Here is a 14,629-nt window from a genome sequence, read left to right as displayed (position 1 = left end):
TTATAGAGCATCCTTAATCCTACACACCGCACCTATACGTGCAATTTCCATTATTCTACAAAAGTACTCAAAAGTTGCGCTCACTTAAGATATTCCATAAATCACTCCAGACTCATTTCTCAAAGTGAAAACATGTGGACATATGGGTTGGCAGTGCCATCATGGCTTGATACTGTCCCACACACTACACTGCCACATGAGGTTGGTGGACAGAGAGGTTGTGTACCTTGGGTGGTGTTGTGGTGGACAGAGAGGTTGTGTTGTGGTGGACAGAGAGGTTGTGTTGTGGAGGACAGAGAGGTGGTGTACCTTGGGTGGTGTTGTGGTGGACAGAGAGGTGGTGTACCTTGGGTGGTGTTGTGGTGGACAGTGGGACAGAGAGGTTGTGTTGTGGAGGACAGAGAGGTTGTGTTGTGGAGGACAGAGAGGTTGTGTTTGTGGTGGACAGAGAGGTTGTGTACCTTGGGTGGTGTTGTGGACAGAGAGGTTGTGTTGTGGTGGACAGAGAGGTTGTGTACCTTGGGTGGTGTTGTGGTGGACAGAGAGGTTGTGTACCTTGGGTGGTGTTGTGGTGGACAGAGAGGTGGTGTTGTGGAGGACAGAGAGGTTGTGTTGTGGTGGACAGAGAGGTTGTGTTGTGGAGGACAGAGAGGTTGTGTTGTGGAGGACAGAGAGGTTGTGTTGTGGAGGACAGAGAGGTTGTGTTGTGGTGGACAGAGAGGTTGTGTTGTGGAGGACAGAGAGGTTGTGTTGTGGTGGACAAGAGAGGTTGTGTACCTTGGGTGGTGTTGTGGACAGAGAGGTTGTGCTGTGGTGGACAGAGAGGTGGTGGTGTGGTGGACAGAGAGGTTGTGTTGTGGAGGACAGAGAGGTTGTGTACCTTGGGTGGTGTTGTGGAGGACAGAGAGGTTGTGTACCTTGGGTGGTGGTTGTGGAGGACAGAGAGGTGGTGTACCTTGGGTGGTGTTGTGGAGGACAGAGAGGTGGTGTACCTGGGTGGGTGTTGTGGACAGAGAGGTTGTGTTACCTTGGGTGGTGTTGTGGTTGATGTCTGTACAGCAGTCCAGCGTGCCTGAGGGGAAGGTGGTGAACACACAGCAGAAGAGATTGGTCCATTCATCGCCCCGTTCTTCAGCCTCAAGGAGCTCCTATGGGAGTTGGGAGGATCACTGAGGATCTCCACGTGTTCCGTGTACTGTGGGAGGACATGGGTGCCGTACACGGGGTGGAAGGTGCCTACATTAGTTCTATTAGGGCTCATCACCCAGCTTGTCTGAATGACTGTCATATTCCCAGACAGGTGACAGGTCAGGATGATGGCTGCTTCCTCGTTTGTTTGAGAAATGGATATCTCTTTGTTTGATATCCCTGTGGGTTACAGAAAAGAGTACATGCATGTTCATAAAAGTTTTCATAAACCTACCATTTATGGAAATCCCCTTAACACTTATGAGGTTACGAGACTCGATTCTTTGAAAATTAAGTGCATAGTTCATATCCTGTGGTCTGACAGAACCAGATTTTTCTCGCTCTACTGACCACAAGCATAGTTCTGACGTAGATAAAGCATGTTAAAATGCCACTTCCTGACACGTCTTGGTGGGCTTACATGTGGTTTTAAAAACATAGAACATGTTTTGTTCTCACATCTACAAGGACCATATTATTTTGCTAGATTTAAAGTGAAAACAATAACACTAACCGTAGGACACTATAATATATATAAAGTATATAAACAATTCTGGAGGATAAATAATGGAATATTTTTAGAAATATTCTTGTGTATTGACATTAATAGTAAGTTGATTCATGTAAATGTATCTAGCATCACTTACTTGTCTGTTTTATTGGCCCTTATTTTTTGACATTTGTTTTTAGCTTATGCTAACTTGCGTAAGAAACACATATTTATAACAAAACATTTGATAACAAAAAATTTGATGTATATTAATATACATAATATGATTTAATTTATACCACACCTGGGTTGAATTCTTGTGATACGTTCTTTATAATGTAAATTACATTTTTATATTTGCACACCTATTAAGTAGTTCTAGGTATTTTTTTTAAACTTTATTACACCTGTGTATCAATTCACGCAATTCATTCTAGAGTTTAAATGTACTGTTCAATTCGTGATTTAAACATAAGGGAATAAGGGAAGTATATATTTATATATTTATATATATATACTGTATATGGTATGGTATAGCCCAGCAGTATTCTATCTAAAGTAACATATTTTCAAACAAATGAGCCAGAGACATGGATAAGAACTTTGAACAAATATATGTTGTAAAAAAAAAAAGAGTTAAGTGAAAATTAGCATATGGTATATTTTGACCTGTGTGTTTCTTTCCTTTTGCAGGAGGGGCAGAAGTACCATTGTGTTTGTTCCACTGTTGGATCAAAATATAGAATACCTAAACGGTTTTTGTCCAGGTCTGTTAACGCAACTGTATTTGACAGAGGATAGATGAAGGTGGCCAGTCACAAAATATTGGCAATGAGTCTGTATCTTACAAACATCTCTTTGAATGTCCCCCTATTTTATAGGCCTATAGGCCAGATTAGGTAAAAAAACAATTGATATGAACAGCTAAAATGGCACATAATAGCACACACACACACACACACACACACACACACACACACACACACACACACACACACACACACACACACACACACACACACACACACACACACACAGCTAAACACACATTTCATATGTTGTATTTGCCATGGCTATTTGAAGCCATGGCCTATTTGATAAAGGTACCCAATAGAAAATGCCATTCTTACAGTAGATATTAAAAGTGGAGTCAATTGACCAAATTCATGTATTCTTTCTGACGAAAGTTTGTTTATAGGTTGTTTAAAGCTTGTTTATATTTGCACTCAACAGATACTCTAATTAAAACCCATCTGTTCTGTGATCCTGAAGCAACATAAAGTTGAATCTAAACATGTTGATTTGGCTGGTCTGAGCTGCTATGTGTCCGTCCCGTCTCCAGAGTCAGGACTGTGAACATCGGAGGATCTTTGATTACACACACTGAACAGAACCAGAACACCACGAGGAGCAATATGCTCAATTTGACAAAAAGTGTACTTGATTAGAAGTGCAGACTTCACCTTTAAGGTCATTCCTGCTGTAAATTCTGAAATGACCTCATCTTAGGTGTTTGGCCTATCTTTAAACACTGCATTCAGTTACTGCGTATTTTTATCGGCACGTCCATCAGCACAACTTTTATATCTACTTCCATCAGTGCAATTACCTGGAGAGCCAGGGGCCCACCTTTAATGTTTTCAATGCAAATTGTGGCTCCAGAATCTGCTATGTTAACATTTCAACAACAAGGAATCGGTCAGTTAGTATTGCCAAAACAAGTGCCACTGCTCACCGCCTTAATTCAGCCTGTCTAAATCACAACTATAATAGGGAAATACTAGTCTGTCAAAAACAACATAACTGGGCATTTAAATAGCATTGGCCTTTACAAATCAAGGTCAAAAGAGTTTTAATAGTTCTTGACGGTTATGTTTAAAGTAGGGCTGTCAAAAGTTAACGCGTTAATCTATTATTGTGGCCGAGATTAATGCGATCAAAATATTTTAACGCAGTTAACGCAATTTAGTTTACTTCTGGTGTGCGTTGACCCCTGACACGAAACCGGCCCGCGTGCCAGCAGTCAGTTAGATAGGAGAGAGCTGAGGGATTGTTGGGCGGAAAGTTTCTGTTTAAGAGGCAATATGACGGAACAATCGACAAAACAAAAGTTGTATGTAGCATTTATCAAGCTGAATTTAGCTATCACAGAAGCAGCTCGTCTTTAAGTTATCACCTTAATGCAAAGCACCCGACAGAAAGCAGTCCCAGGTTAGATGGTCGCCAACCCACATCCCACGACTTCTCTAGGAAAATAACTCAACCAGTCCGTGAAAAGGTTACCAACGCCTTAGCAGTTTGGGTTGCCGGTGACTGTCGGCCCATTAACATAGTTGAGGGCGGTGGGCTGACTGAGGTGATTCGAATTGCTTCAGGGCACAATTCTTACGATTTACCGTCGAGGGGGGACCATTGTGTCTCGCATACATTCCTTGTATGACGGCGAGAGAGCACGAAAAATTCAACTACTCGAGCAAGCTGCCAGCGTCGCCCTGACTGGTGACCACTGGACGTCAGTCAGCAATGACTATTACCTTGGTGTCACAGCTCATTGTATTGACAATGTATGGAAATTAACATCTTTTGCATTGGAAGTAAAAAAAAACAGGCGCGACATACAGCGGAGAACTGTGGCAGAAGAATTCCTCGACGTCTCAAACAGATGGGAGGTAAGTGGCAAACTGACCACTTTAGGCACTGAGAGTGCCAATAACATGTTGGCAGCTGCTAGGCTACTTCCATTTCAACATCTACCCTGCGCGGCACACAGTCTGTGCCTATTTGGCTCTTTATAGGTATGAGTTATAGGCCTGAGCCTCTTTGAAAACACAGCTCTGTGTGTAGTTTTGTGTTTAAAAAAAAAAAAAATACAATTAAACAACAGTTTCTAAAATACACGCTCTCTGAAAGTGATTAGTCGTTAATTTATAAGATTTAGTCTTTAGAAGAAAAAACTACTTTTAATCGCGATTAATCTAGATTAATGAATTTCAAAATGTGAGATTAATTAGTTCATTTGTTTTAATCTATTGACAGCCCTAGTTTAAAGGGTTAGCGCTAAGGCAGCACATTGACAAGAATGATGTAGTTTGCAATTTTGTGCCTCAGTACATCCAGAAATTATGAATTGCACTGGTGCTCTACATGATCTACAGTCATCAGGATCCCACGCCTTTGAATTATTGATTCGGAATGGTTCATCAGGGACTAAGATTTGTAACAATGATAACATGTGCAAAGTGCCCTGGTTATGTCAGTTTTTTTAGTGCAGTGATATAAATATGTGAGGTCTTTATGCAAACAGACCATTCCGCTGCAATCTTATCCCGCCCCCACACCTCAAGTCTGTGTTACCTTAACACACACTACGTTGCACACTGCACATTGCACATTCACTTTTGCACTCCTGCGCTGCATTTTGCATTTTACCTTCTACTTTACTTTTTTTATATAAATGTGTTATATATTTGTATCCTATATACTGTGTTTTATCTGAAGTACTTCTCTTATGTGTAGTACTTAGTGTGTTTTTATTTTCTGTGTAGTACTTATTGTGTTTGTATGTTTTATGTTTTGTGTAGTACTTATTGTGTTTGTATGTTTTATGTCCACTGTATGCACCTATACACCAGAGCAAATTCCAGGTAGGTGTAAACCTACTTGGCAATAAATACAATTCTGATTCTGATTCTGAATCTATATATTATATGTGTATTATAATAACAAAATGATTGCAAAAGCAAAACATTAGCGAACACGGCAAACACTTCTCTTCCATAATGCTCTATGAGAATAGCATTACTGGCTGCATTCTGAGGTTTGAGCTGTGTGGTGCTCTCTGAGTATTGATGTCTATTGAAGTAGCGTACCATACCTGTATGTGGGAAGACAAGAAACATCAGAGCACCGAAGAACGATTTTCTTGGTGTCAATCTTTGAGCCATCTCTGTTTCTTTGTCTTCTCTCCACTGTTTTTCCTCTGTTCTGTTCTATCTACCTCTCTTAACTTCACACGCGTGTTGAATCGAAGCAGGTCGGGCCTAGTCCATTTAGACTGCTTTCTTTTGCCTTTCTTTCAATTTCTTCTACTCGCTCTTCTCCTCTGATCACTGTCCCTGAGAGGAGGAAGTGAACCATACAGACAGATGTGTTCAGTATTTTTTTCATTGTGAAGTAGGAGTTTCCATTCTACATCCTGTCACTCTCTTTACCCATTACAACACACACACACACACACACACATATACAGGTACTCTCTCTCTCACTCACTCTCTCTAGGTTGTACACGCAAATCTATCTTCAAACAAGCTCAAAGATATTTTTTAGCATTTACGTAAAGAAACTGAATTAAGGTGAATTAAAAACAAAACGTATGGCTTCATAAACAGATTTAAGTTTACCGTTTTCTCAGCAGAGGGCAGCAGTGAAACATTTTCAATTTTGTGACGGTCCGAGCAGGTTGAATAAACATCGGGATATTTATAGATATGATCACTGCTTCATAGGAGCTCACTGTAGTAAGGATTGTCCCACGGTGTTTGATCTCTAACTGACATGGCAGCCCCCGCAGATGTCTGACCAATGTCTACCCAAAGTCGTTTGAAAAAGAACACGTGCACATGTGTGAAGAGTCACCCTGTCCTTGTCTGCTCCTGTGTGTAGGCCGCTTTGGCTCCTGTGTTTGTTACATACTCCAATCCAGTTACGTAAATATGTCAACTGCATTTGGAAAGGGTAAGATTAGGTCTCAGCCCAGTGAAAATCGTTATTCTTAATTCTGTGGTAAGATCGTTTTAAAATATAGCCTGACCTAAGGGAAAATAGCCTACCTTGAGATCACAATATTACACAGCCTATTTCTCAGGTTGGCAATCATACCCCCCCATTAAATATTTGATTATTCTCAAGGGTTGCTCGTGTGGTCATAAGTATAGATAATGGAAAATAACCAAGAGAAGACAAGAAGACTCAACATCTGCGCATACTATCCCAGAACTGCTAACTCTCACGGTTTCGCCATAAGACACACGCTTTTGCATGTTTTCACACGCACTCACGCCACACATCCAATTTCTCACGGCAAAAAAAAATATCTGATTTTGGGCCGAGACGCGTTCTGTAACCCTATTAACCCTATATAAGATGATCTAAAGATGTCTATGCAGCGAATAGGGTTACAGATGCGCTCCTTAGCGCCAGCTACCCTCGGGGAGTTTGAAAAGTAACGAACGCGTCTTGGCCCAAAATCAGATATTTTTTTTGCAGTGAGAAATTGGATGTATGGCGTGAGTGCGTGTGGAAACATGCAAAAGCGTGTCACACGGCGAAACCGTGAGAGTTGGCAGCTCTGCTATCCATCTAGCTTCCTGTAATCGGCATACCATACATCTCTGCCTAAAAGTTCCACCGTTTACAGAATATCAAGGACATTTTAAACAGCTTCGCACTCTTGATTTGGCTAATGACATAGGCTTATACTCACTAGATGAGTTTACATCCACCTTTTTAATGCGCATTTTGACCATTCGGATACAAAATCCTGACTGGATGAAATCGCATAAAATCTTCTAAACCAAATAAAAATTCGATTGGAATTCGTGGGTGGATAAACTCCGGATTAGCATAGTGTATAATGCATTTAAGGTTGATGGAAACGGGTTTAAAATTCGCATTTGTTGCAATTTTACCAGGCGTTTCTGTGAAAGTTGCTCTGGCAACCTCACGTTTTGACCCCGCAGCTGTTCACAATGCCTCCTGTGATTAGGAGTGTTCGTTTTTAATTCGCTTAACACAGCGGATGGAAACGCGCACCGACATGCGTTTTCTTTAGGCGAATTTTCGTGAGTGCGCTTTAAATATGCGCATGAGTTGAATGGCAACGCAGCTACTGTCTTGTCGTAAACCTTCCAACCCCTCCTCCCTCTTCAACCCCCCAGTTTGTCCTTCCTGCCTCTTTTCTGTTGATGTCCCTCTATAAAACTCATCCTTCCCCCTTCAGTTCATGCTTTACTTAAAAATGAACACAGAGATACTGACTCACAGTGGATCGCTGATTTCAATGTATCCCCATCACTGGGTTTACTATATAAACACACTGTATGTGAGGGAATGTATTTAGTCTATTCTGAGGCATCTTACATTTCCCTTTTATTATTTTGCAGTTGTTGTAAGACTACACTGTTGGTTTGTTGCTCTTTTGTTGTTGTCAAATTCTTTATCTTACCCCTCACAAACCCTCTTTCTGTTTCCATCTGCTCAGCCGAAGGATTCAGGGGATGAACTGTGGCATGCAAACATGGGGCACCCCTGGTCAAAAGTGATTTTACTGTGAATAGCTAAGTGAGTAGATGACGAACTGACCTCCAAAAGGAATGAAGTTAAAGATGAAACATTTCAAGCAAGATTAGTATATTACTTTTGTTTTGTAACAATTTTAAGAGTGAAAATAGGAAAGGAAGCACCATACAAAAGTTTGGGCATTCCAAGAGATTTGCGCTCCCAGATATTTCGAAAAGAGCAGGTGATACAGATCTCAAAGCTTTATAAATACTCCGACTCCTCAAACCTTGTCCCAACAATCAGCAGCCGTGGGATGCTCCAAGCAGCTGCTCAGCACTCTACACATTTAAATATTTGGTGCCCATAAAGCAGGAGAAGGCAAGGAGAAGATAGCAAAGCGTTCTCAGGAGCTATTTCCTCCGTTTGGAACGTTATTAACAAACGGCAGTTAATAAGAACGGTGGAGGTCAAGTTGAGGTCTGGAGAACTAAGAAGACCTGCCGAGAGAATTGCTCATTGGATTGCTAAAAAGGCCAATGAAAACCCCCATTTGACTGCTAGAGAATATTTAATATTCAGGAATATTGAACAGACTCTGGAGTGGTTGTGGACTGTTCTACCGTGCAGCAACACCTGCAAAATATGACCTTCATGGAAGAGTCATCAGAAGAAAACCTTTCCTGCATCCTTCACCACCAAATTTGGCATCAGACTTTTGCACACGAACATCTAAACAAGCCTGATGAACTGAGGATGTTAAAATAGAACATTTAGGCCTGAATGAGCAAAGGTATGTTTGGAGAAAAAAAGCGTGCAGAATTTCATGAAAAGAACACCCCTCTATCTGTGGATTGATCGTGCTTCGGCTTGTGTTGCAGCCAGTGGCACGTGGAACAGTTCACTGGTAGAGGTGAAAAATGGATTCAATTAAATACCAGAATATTCTGGAAGCAAACGCACCACACTGTCTGTAAAAAAGCTGAAGATGAAAGAGGATGGGTTCTACAACAGGGAGATGATCTACATCCAGCTGAGGCTTTTGCAAGGAAGAATGGGCAGAAATCCCCTAAACAAGACCTGAAAAACTCTCCGCTGGCTTTGAAAAAGCATTTACAAGCCGTGCTCCTTGCCAATGTGGGTGTAACTAAGGACTGACCATGCAGGGTGCCCAACGCTTCGCTTCAGGCAGTTTTCCTTCTTTGTTATTTTCAAACTGTAGATGGAAATTTAAGTAATCTTGCTTAAAATATAAAAAAAATGTGTCATCTTTTAACTATGCCTTGTGGAAATCAGGTCATCTTTGACTCACTTGGCTATTTACAGTAACAAGAAATTTTGACCAGGAGCGCCCGAACTTTTGCATGCCACTATAAATGATAAGGCTGCATTGCGACATGAAGAATTGCACGAACACTGCAGATCGAACCCCCCCGAAGCACACCCTGATCATACACCCAAAGCGGGGGTCCTTGCGCACCAGGACAACTCAGCACATTCAAACTCATTTATATAACATGGTGACGCAGCAAATTACCCATGCTTGTTACCTCTTCCAAGTTGAAGCACTGAGGCTATGTATGCGGTCTCACACACCATGAATCATAATCTTTGGTGATGCAGTCTTGGTGACTAGCACACAGGGCTGCGTGTTCATGTGCATGCAAGACCCATGTTCACTCTCTGAAGTGGGAAAGAGCAGAAAGGTTGAGAGTTATGTAACATTCCCTCAGCATCATTTCACTACTCTTTCTGTCCAATCCATTGGCATGTGCTTGGCATGAAAGCCTTGGGCTAATACAGAGCCAGCTGGCGATTCTATGCCAGCTTTAGCTGTGCACCCTCTCCACTAAATCCATCCCACGCCCCTCCCCCTCCGACACTGACCTTCCAATTACTGCTCTACCCATCACTTGTTCACCCATCCCCCCCTTCCCTCCCCTCCCTCGCTCTCAAGTAGGAGGGGAGGAGGTTGGGGAAATTCCACTAGGACATTGTCTAGTCCATTGCCATTACACAACCTTGAATAGTGAATGGCATCAGTTGATTATGTGCATGGCAGATGCACAAGGTAGGGAAAGAGAACAGACTCGTGTTTGATTGAGAGGAAGTCGGGCCATACTCCATACTCCCGGAGGGTGGGCACAAGCATGTTTGCTTCCATCGGAAGGGATTTGATGGAAAAGCCAGAGTGAAATATAAGAGGCTGTAACTTGACTCTCAGTTGTAAAAGGACTCCAGGAGTAGCTTGTAATAGTAGCCCTGTATGAATGATGTGGTCACGACTGACTGGCATCATGTATCTGTTATTCTTTCAACTGTAAACTCACTCTCACCTTTCTGCTCTTACCAAGAGAGCACAGAAAACCATCCACCCAAAAGATCAAGCAGAGAAACTGACAAAGGCGGTATTGTATAGTATTGTGGTATTTTTTTAGTCTCTCATCTTCTAGATGAATTCTAGGTAACCGTGTCACTCATTCCTGTATAAGAGCTCAGCTGGCTCGCTGGCTTGTGTGTCTCTCAATGTGTCCAGTGTCTGTTTCTGAGGACAATGTCTCGTCTGTATAGTGTGTATCTTTTAAGGACCAATTAGTGGATTCAATCTAAATGAGTGGGGTTGCTTGCCAGGGTCCTATTAACTGCTGCCCCACAACCCCAGTCAAAAACACATAGAAAATCCTTATTTACTGAGAATAACTCCAACTCCATCTATTCCATATTTGATTTCATAGTGGAGTCTCTCCCAGTCTCCTCTCCTCTCCCCCCCCCCCCCCCCCCCCCCCGGCCTGCGGTGTCCTACTGGGGCCTGGGGACAAGATGATCTCCAATGCCCCCACCCCCAAATCGCTGACTGGCCATTTGCGTACGGGAAAATAGCTCTCCTCTCCAACACGCTATGTAATCATAGACCTTTGTACGCCCCCCCCCCCCCCCCCCCCCCCCCCCCCCCCCCCCCCCCCCCCCAGGCCTGCTCACACTGAGTCTGTTTTAGTGAAGGCGACAGGAGTGTGCCATGCATGTGCCTTGTGACTCCGCTGACACCTGATCTGCTTGTCAACTGTGAATAAATCCCTAAATAAACCCTCGCCCACCTGCCCATACCTCAGTCCCCCAACCTCCTACCTAACAAAGTATTCCCCAGTACTGTTCGTCAAATTTTAAGTCCTTCCTTTAACTGGCAGCTGTCTGATATGTCTTTCCGGCATCAAATTCCTACCAGTATATCAGTTTCTGCTAATGCAGTGTGGAGGCCTCATGCTAACCATCGAAGCCTTGGTGTCCTGTGCAGTCCACATTTACACCATGTGCTGCCGTGACAACAGGCCTCCAGGATCTCTGCCCAGCTGAGGAGGAGGCCTCCATTTAAAACCCATCTGTGAGACTGGCACCCAAACGGAAAGACATGCTTCTTTTGTCAGGAAATCTATTTCAAATGCATTGATCATGTAGCGATGCTAGCACATGACATCATCTGGTCACGTGATCTGGTCTTCTGCTACTATACCCTTCCTGGGGAGCGCATGCTTAGCTTTAGAATGAGCTGCAGATGGTATCACCGTGACGACCTCCCTATGTGTGGTATTTTGGTGTGAGGCATGTAAACCCATGAAGAGGTATGGGCAGACCCCGCAGGTGAGAGAAAAAGGATTCATATGCACACCCAGGAATGAAAACAGAAGACCCACTAGCCTGGCCAAAGGAATTATAACCCCCAACATAAAAAAACAACCTCCTTTGTTCTTCGAGACAGTTTGTTGTCTTTTTTGGGGGATGGGGTGGGGTGATCTCATTTATTATTGGGTGGCGCAGCACAGTACACAATTTGGTTACACACACAAAGTATTTGCATTACTACGAAACTAGCTTGTTAGTTTGTTAAGATTTTTTTCCACCATTTTAAGAACCTCTATTCAGTTATTTATACATGGAAGGAGCTAGTTAGATATACACATTAAAACTACCAGGAAAACACAAGGGTTTTAGCAAACACTTCCCAGCCATTCTTTTATCACAACATACAAAATGAATACAGAAACCATGTTTTTGAAGCCTCAGAGTACAACCAGAGAAGGCAGATAAATAGTGAAAATATGCAGTTACAAACCTCCCTCCCTGTTCACTACAGATCTGGGTTGTAAGAGGTGGATGTATTATAATTAGCGTTTTTATGGAAAACTCATCATTTAGTGCCAACATGCATCAACTACTTAACATCAAAATATCCAGCTAACAGCTATTGTTTATACAGTATTTTTTTTTAAACTGTGACAGACTGTCAAGATCCAATTCAGATATTCTTAAAATATGTACTTGCTTTCAACATAAATGACGGTACACAAGAGAGTGTCAAATATAGGTGATAGCTGGATACTTTCAACTACAGTATATGGATCATTTGTGCGTAACATTTTGTATAATTGACCACTGAAACTAACATGATCAATGTAAAGCCCGAAGCGTGTGATGTTCGAATGTTTCACTCTCCATTGAGTATTTTGTTCAATCTTGAGGCTTCCATCAATAACAATATCTGTCCAACTGTCATTTTCAATGGTGGCTACAATTCTAAAGAGAGTTGCTTCTCTGTTGCTGCTGTAGATCCTATGTCTGTATTGGAAGTGTAGGGTCTCATTTACTAACACTGATGATTACTCCAATGACTACAGCATACACCCATTTTTAAAAGTTGGAACGTAACATTTTTGACTGAAAAGTGAAATACAGTGGATATGTTTCATGATTGAATCCCTAATGTAAAATGTTAGTGAAATGAGACATCAATTAGAGGTAAATATTTTCTCCCTAAATTCTGTCCAAATCTTTTTTAGGAAATGAGAACGTGAACGTCCCGAAAACTATCAAACTCCAATTGTTTGTTGGATCCAAATGTCCTATTTGTATACTCCCAGTTTGTAATGGCCCACTTCAGTATGTCTTTCCTATGGAGGGGAATGCTATTAATATCAAGCCTCAATGGTGGCTGATATCAAACAATCAGCATTTGTCTTACCTTGCACTACAGTAATCATCCACCCTACAACCCAGTCAGCTCTAACAATTTGTTCTTAATAATGCCAAGAAAATGTTTTGCAGTTACCTATTTGCTCTATGAGTAGGTGTGTGTGTGCGTGTGTGGTGTGGTGTGTGTGTGGTGTGTGTGTGTGTGTGTGTTTGTCAGAGAGCAGCTAAGGATAATCACCTCTAAGCCTGTTTTAATGGTACAAAGCGCTTGTGTATTATATATTCTGTTTACACATTGAACATATGTGGAAGTTGCATTCACAGTAAATGCATTGACCATACAAGTGCTAAGTTTCAAGACATTTTCAAAGTTCCTAAAACATAAAATGCCTTCATGTTTTGTTGCATTTTTGAGTTTTTCTTAGAAAGCATCACAACCCCCAAATCAATGTTCCCTTTCTGAGCATGAAGTGCTCCTCCACTCACAGAAAGCTTCTTCCTGCTTTAAATGAATCCTTTAACATCCCAAGCATCGCACTTTTTTGTATCAACTAACGGGAAATAAGGACATTGGAAAATAGCAGAAAATGAAATGAAAAGAGAATAATAAAGAAACAATTCACACCAAAAAAAAAGAATTCTAAACGTGTCAAAAGTCCACTCTCTGCTGAAGCTCTACATTAACTTATGCATATTTTCATGCGGTCTTGTTAGTCTCTTTGTAATAGTTCAAAAAGGTTTCTTCGTGCACATACATTAACAGAATTGAAGTTGGTGTATCTGTATTAACACTACTAAAACTAATCTTTACACATACTAAACTAATTTTCACACACACAAATCTGAGTCTGCCTTTATAGTTTGGTGTTTTTACAATGTCCACTTTTGCACACATTTCTATATAAATGTATGGAAATTTTAATTCAGCCTATGAAGACAGAGGTAGTTAAGATTTTTACAACTGCACCACTATAACAATGTTTCTACCATGCAAGCAATACAAACAATGAAGAAAGAAATGACACTAAAGCTACTTTTTAAACAGCCATGATTCTAAGGTCCTACAGGTTTTTAGACAAAATGTGTTTTCATGAATGCAATGTGGCTAGGTCTACATCAGGCCTCATGTCGAATGGAAGATTATTTCAGTGTCTAATTGTAAGTAAATACTTCTATTTTCATTTGGAAGTAACGTCCCCCGCTCTAAAATCGACCTTTCCTCAGTATATGCTGAGGAGGTTAAAACTGAATGTGCGCACACACACACACCGACCCACACACAGACCCACACAAACAGATGGAACTGCCCCGCATGTTAATGCCTATTTAAGTAGCTAAATAATTGTAGTTCATTTTGCTTGATGTAAACCTAGCCACGTGTGATTACTACCCCTTCAAATCCCTCGAACCCACACAGCGTTTTGCATCAAAGTGAAGAAAAGAACACATCTCATACAACATTCATGGATTGAAAGTTTTTTTTTAAAATTTGTGTATTTAAAATAGTATCTTTATCTTTCACAACAATTTCTGGAAAATGAATAAATAAAAAACAACATTTTACTTAGTCTTCAAATCACCACTTGAGAATAAGTGGCCAGATGGGGTTATAAAAATATTTAAAAATAAATGAAACAATGTTTTGACATAACCCAAATGCCTTTGAATGGCATTGTAACTGTATTCATCCCCTTGAATGGCATTTGGCTG

General features: G+C 41.3%; 1 protein-coding gene across 1 annotated transcript; it reads right to left on the bottom strand.

Moving 5' to 3' along the window:
- Positions 1-6,662, bottom strand: si:ch211-196f2.6 (immunoglobulin domain-containing protein). Its single transcript, XM_031585454.1, has 4 exons — positions 5,553-6,662; positions 1,028-1,368; positions 778-992; positions 1-55 (listed from the first exon to the last, which is right to left on the bottom strand). Exons 1-4 carry the CDS (start codon positions 5,620-5,622, stop codon positions 1-3), a joined length of 681 nt encoding a protein of 226 aa, XP_031441314.1. The 5' UTR covers positions 5,623-6,662.
- Between the last annotated feature and the right edge of the window lie 7,967 nt (positions 6,663-14,629).

This window comes from Clupea harengus, chromosome 18 (assembly GCF_900700415.2).
Source record: "Clupea harengus chromosome 18, Ch_v2.0.2, whole genome shotgun sequence".
NCBI classification, from domain to species: Eukaryota; Metazoa; Chordata; class Actinopteri; order Clupeiformes; family Clupeidae; genus Clupea; species Clupea harengus.
The sequence above is the reverse complement of the archived record's forward strand: the minus strand, read 5'-3'. Positions and strand labels throughout refer to the sequence as shown.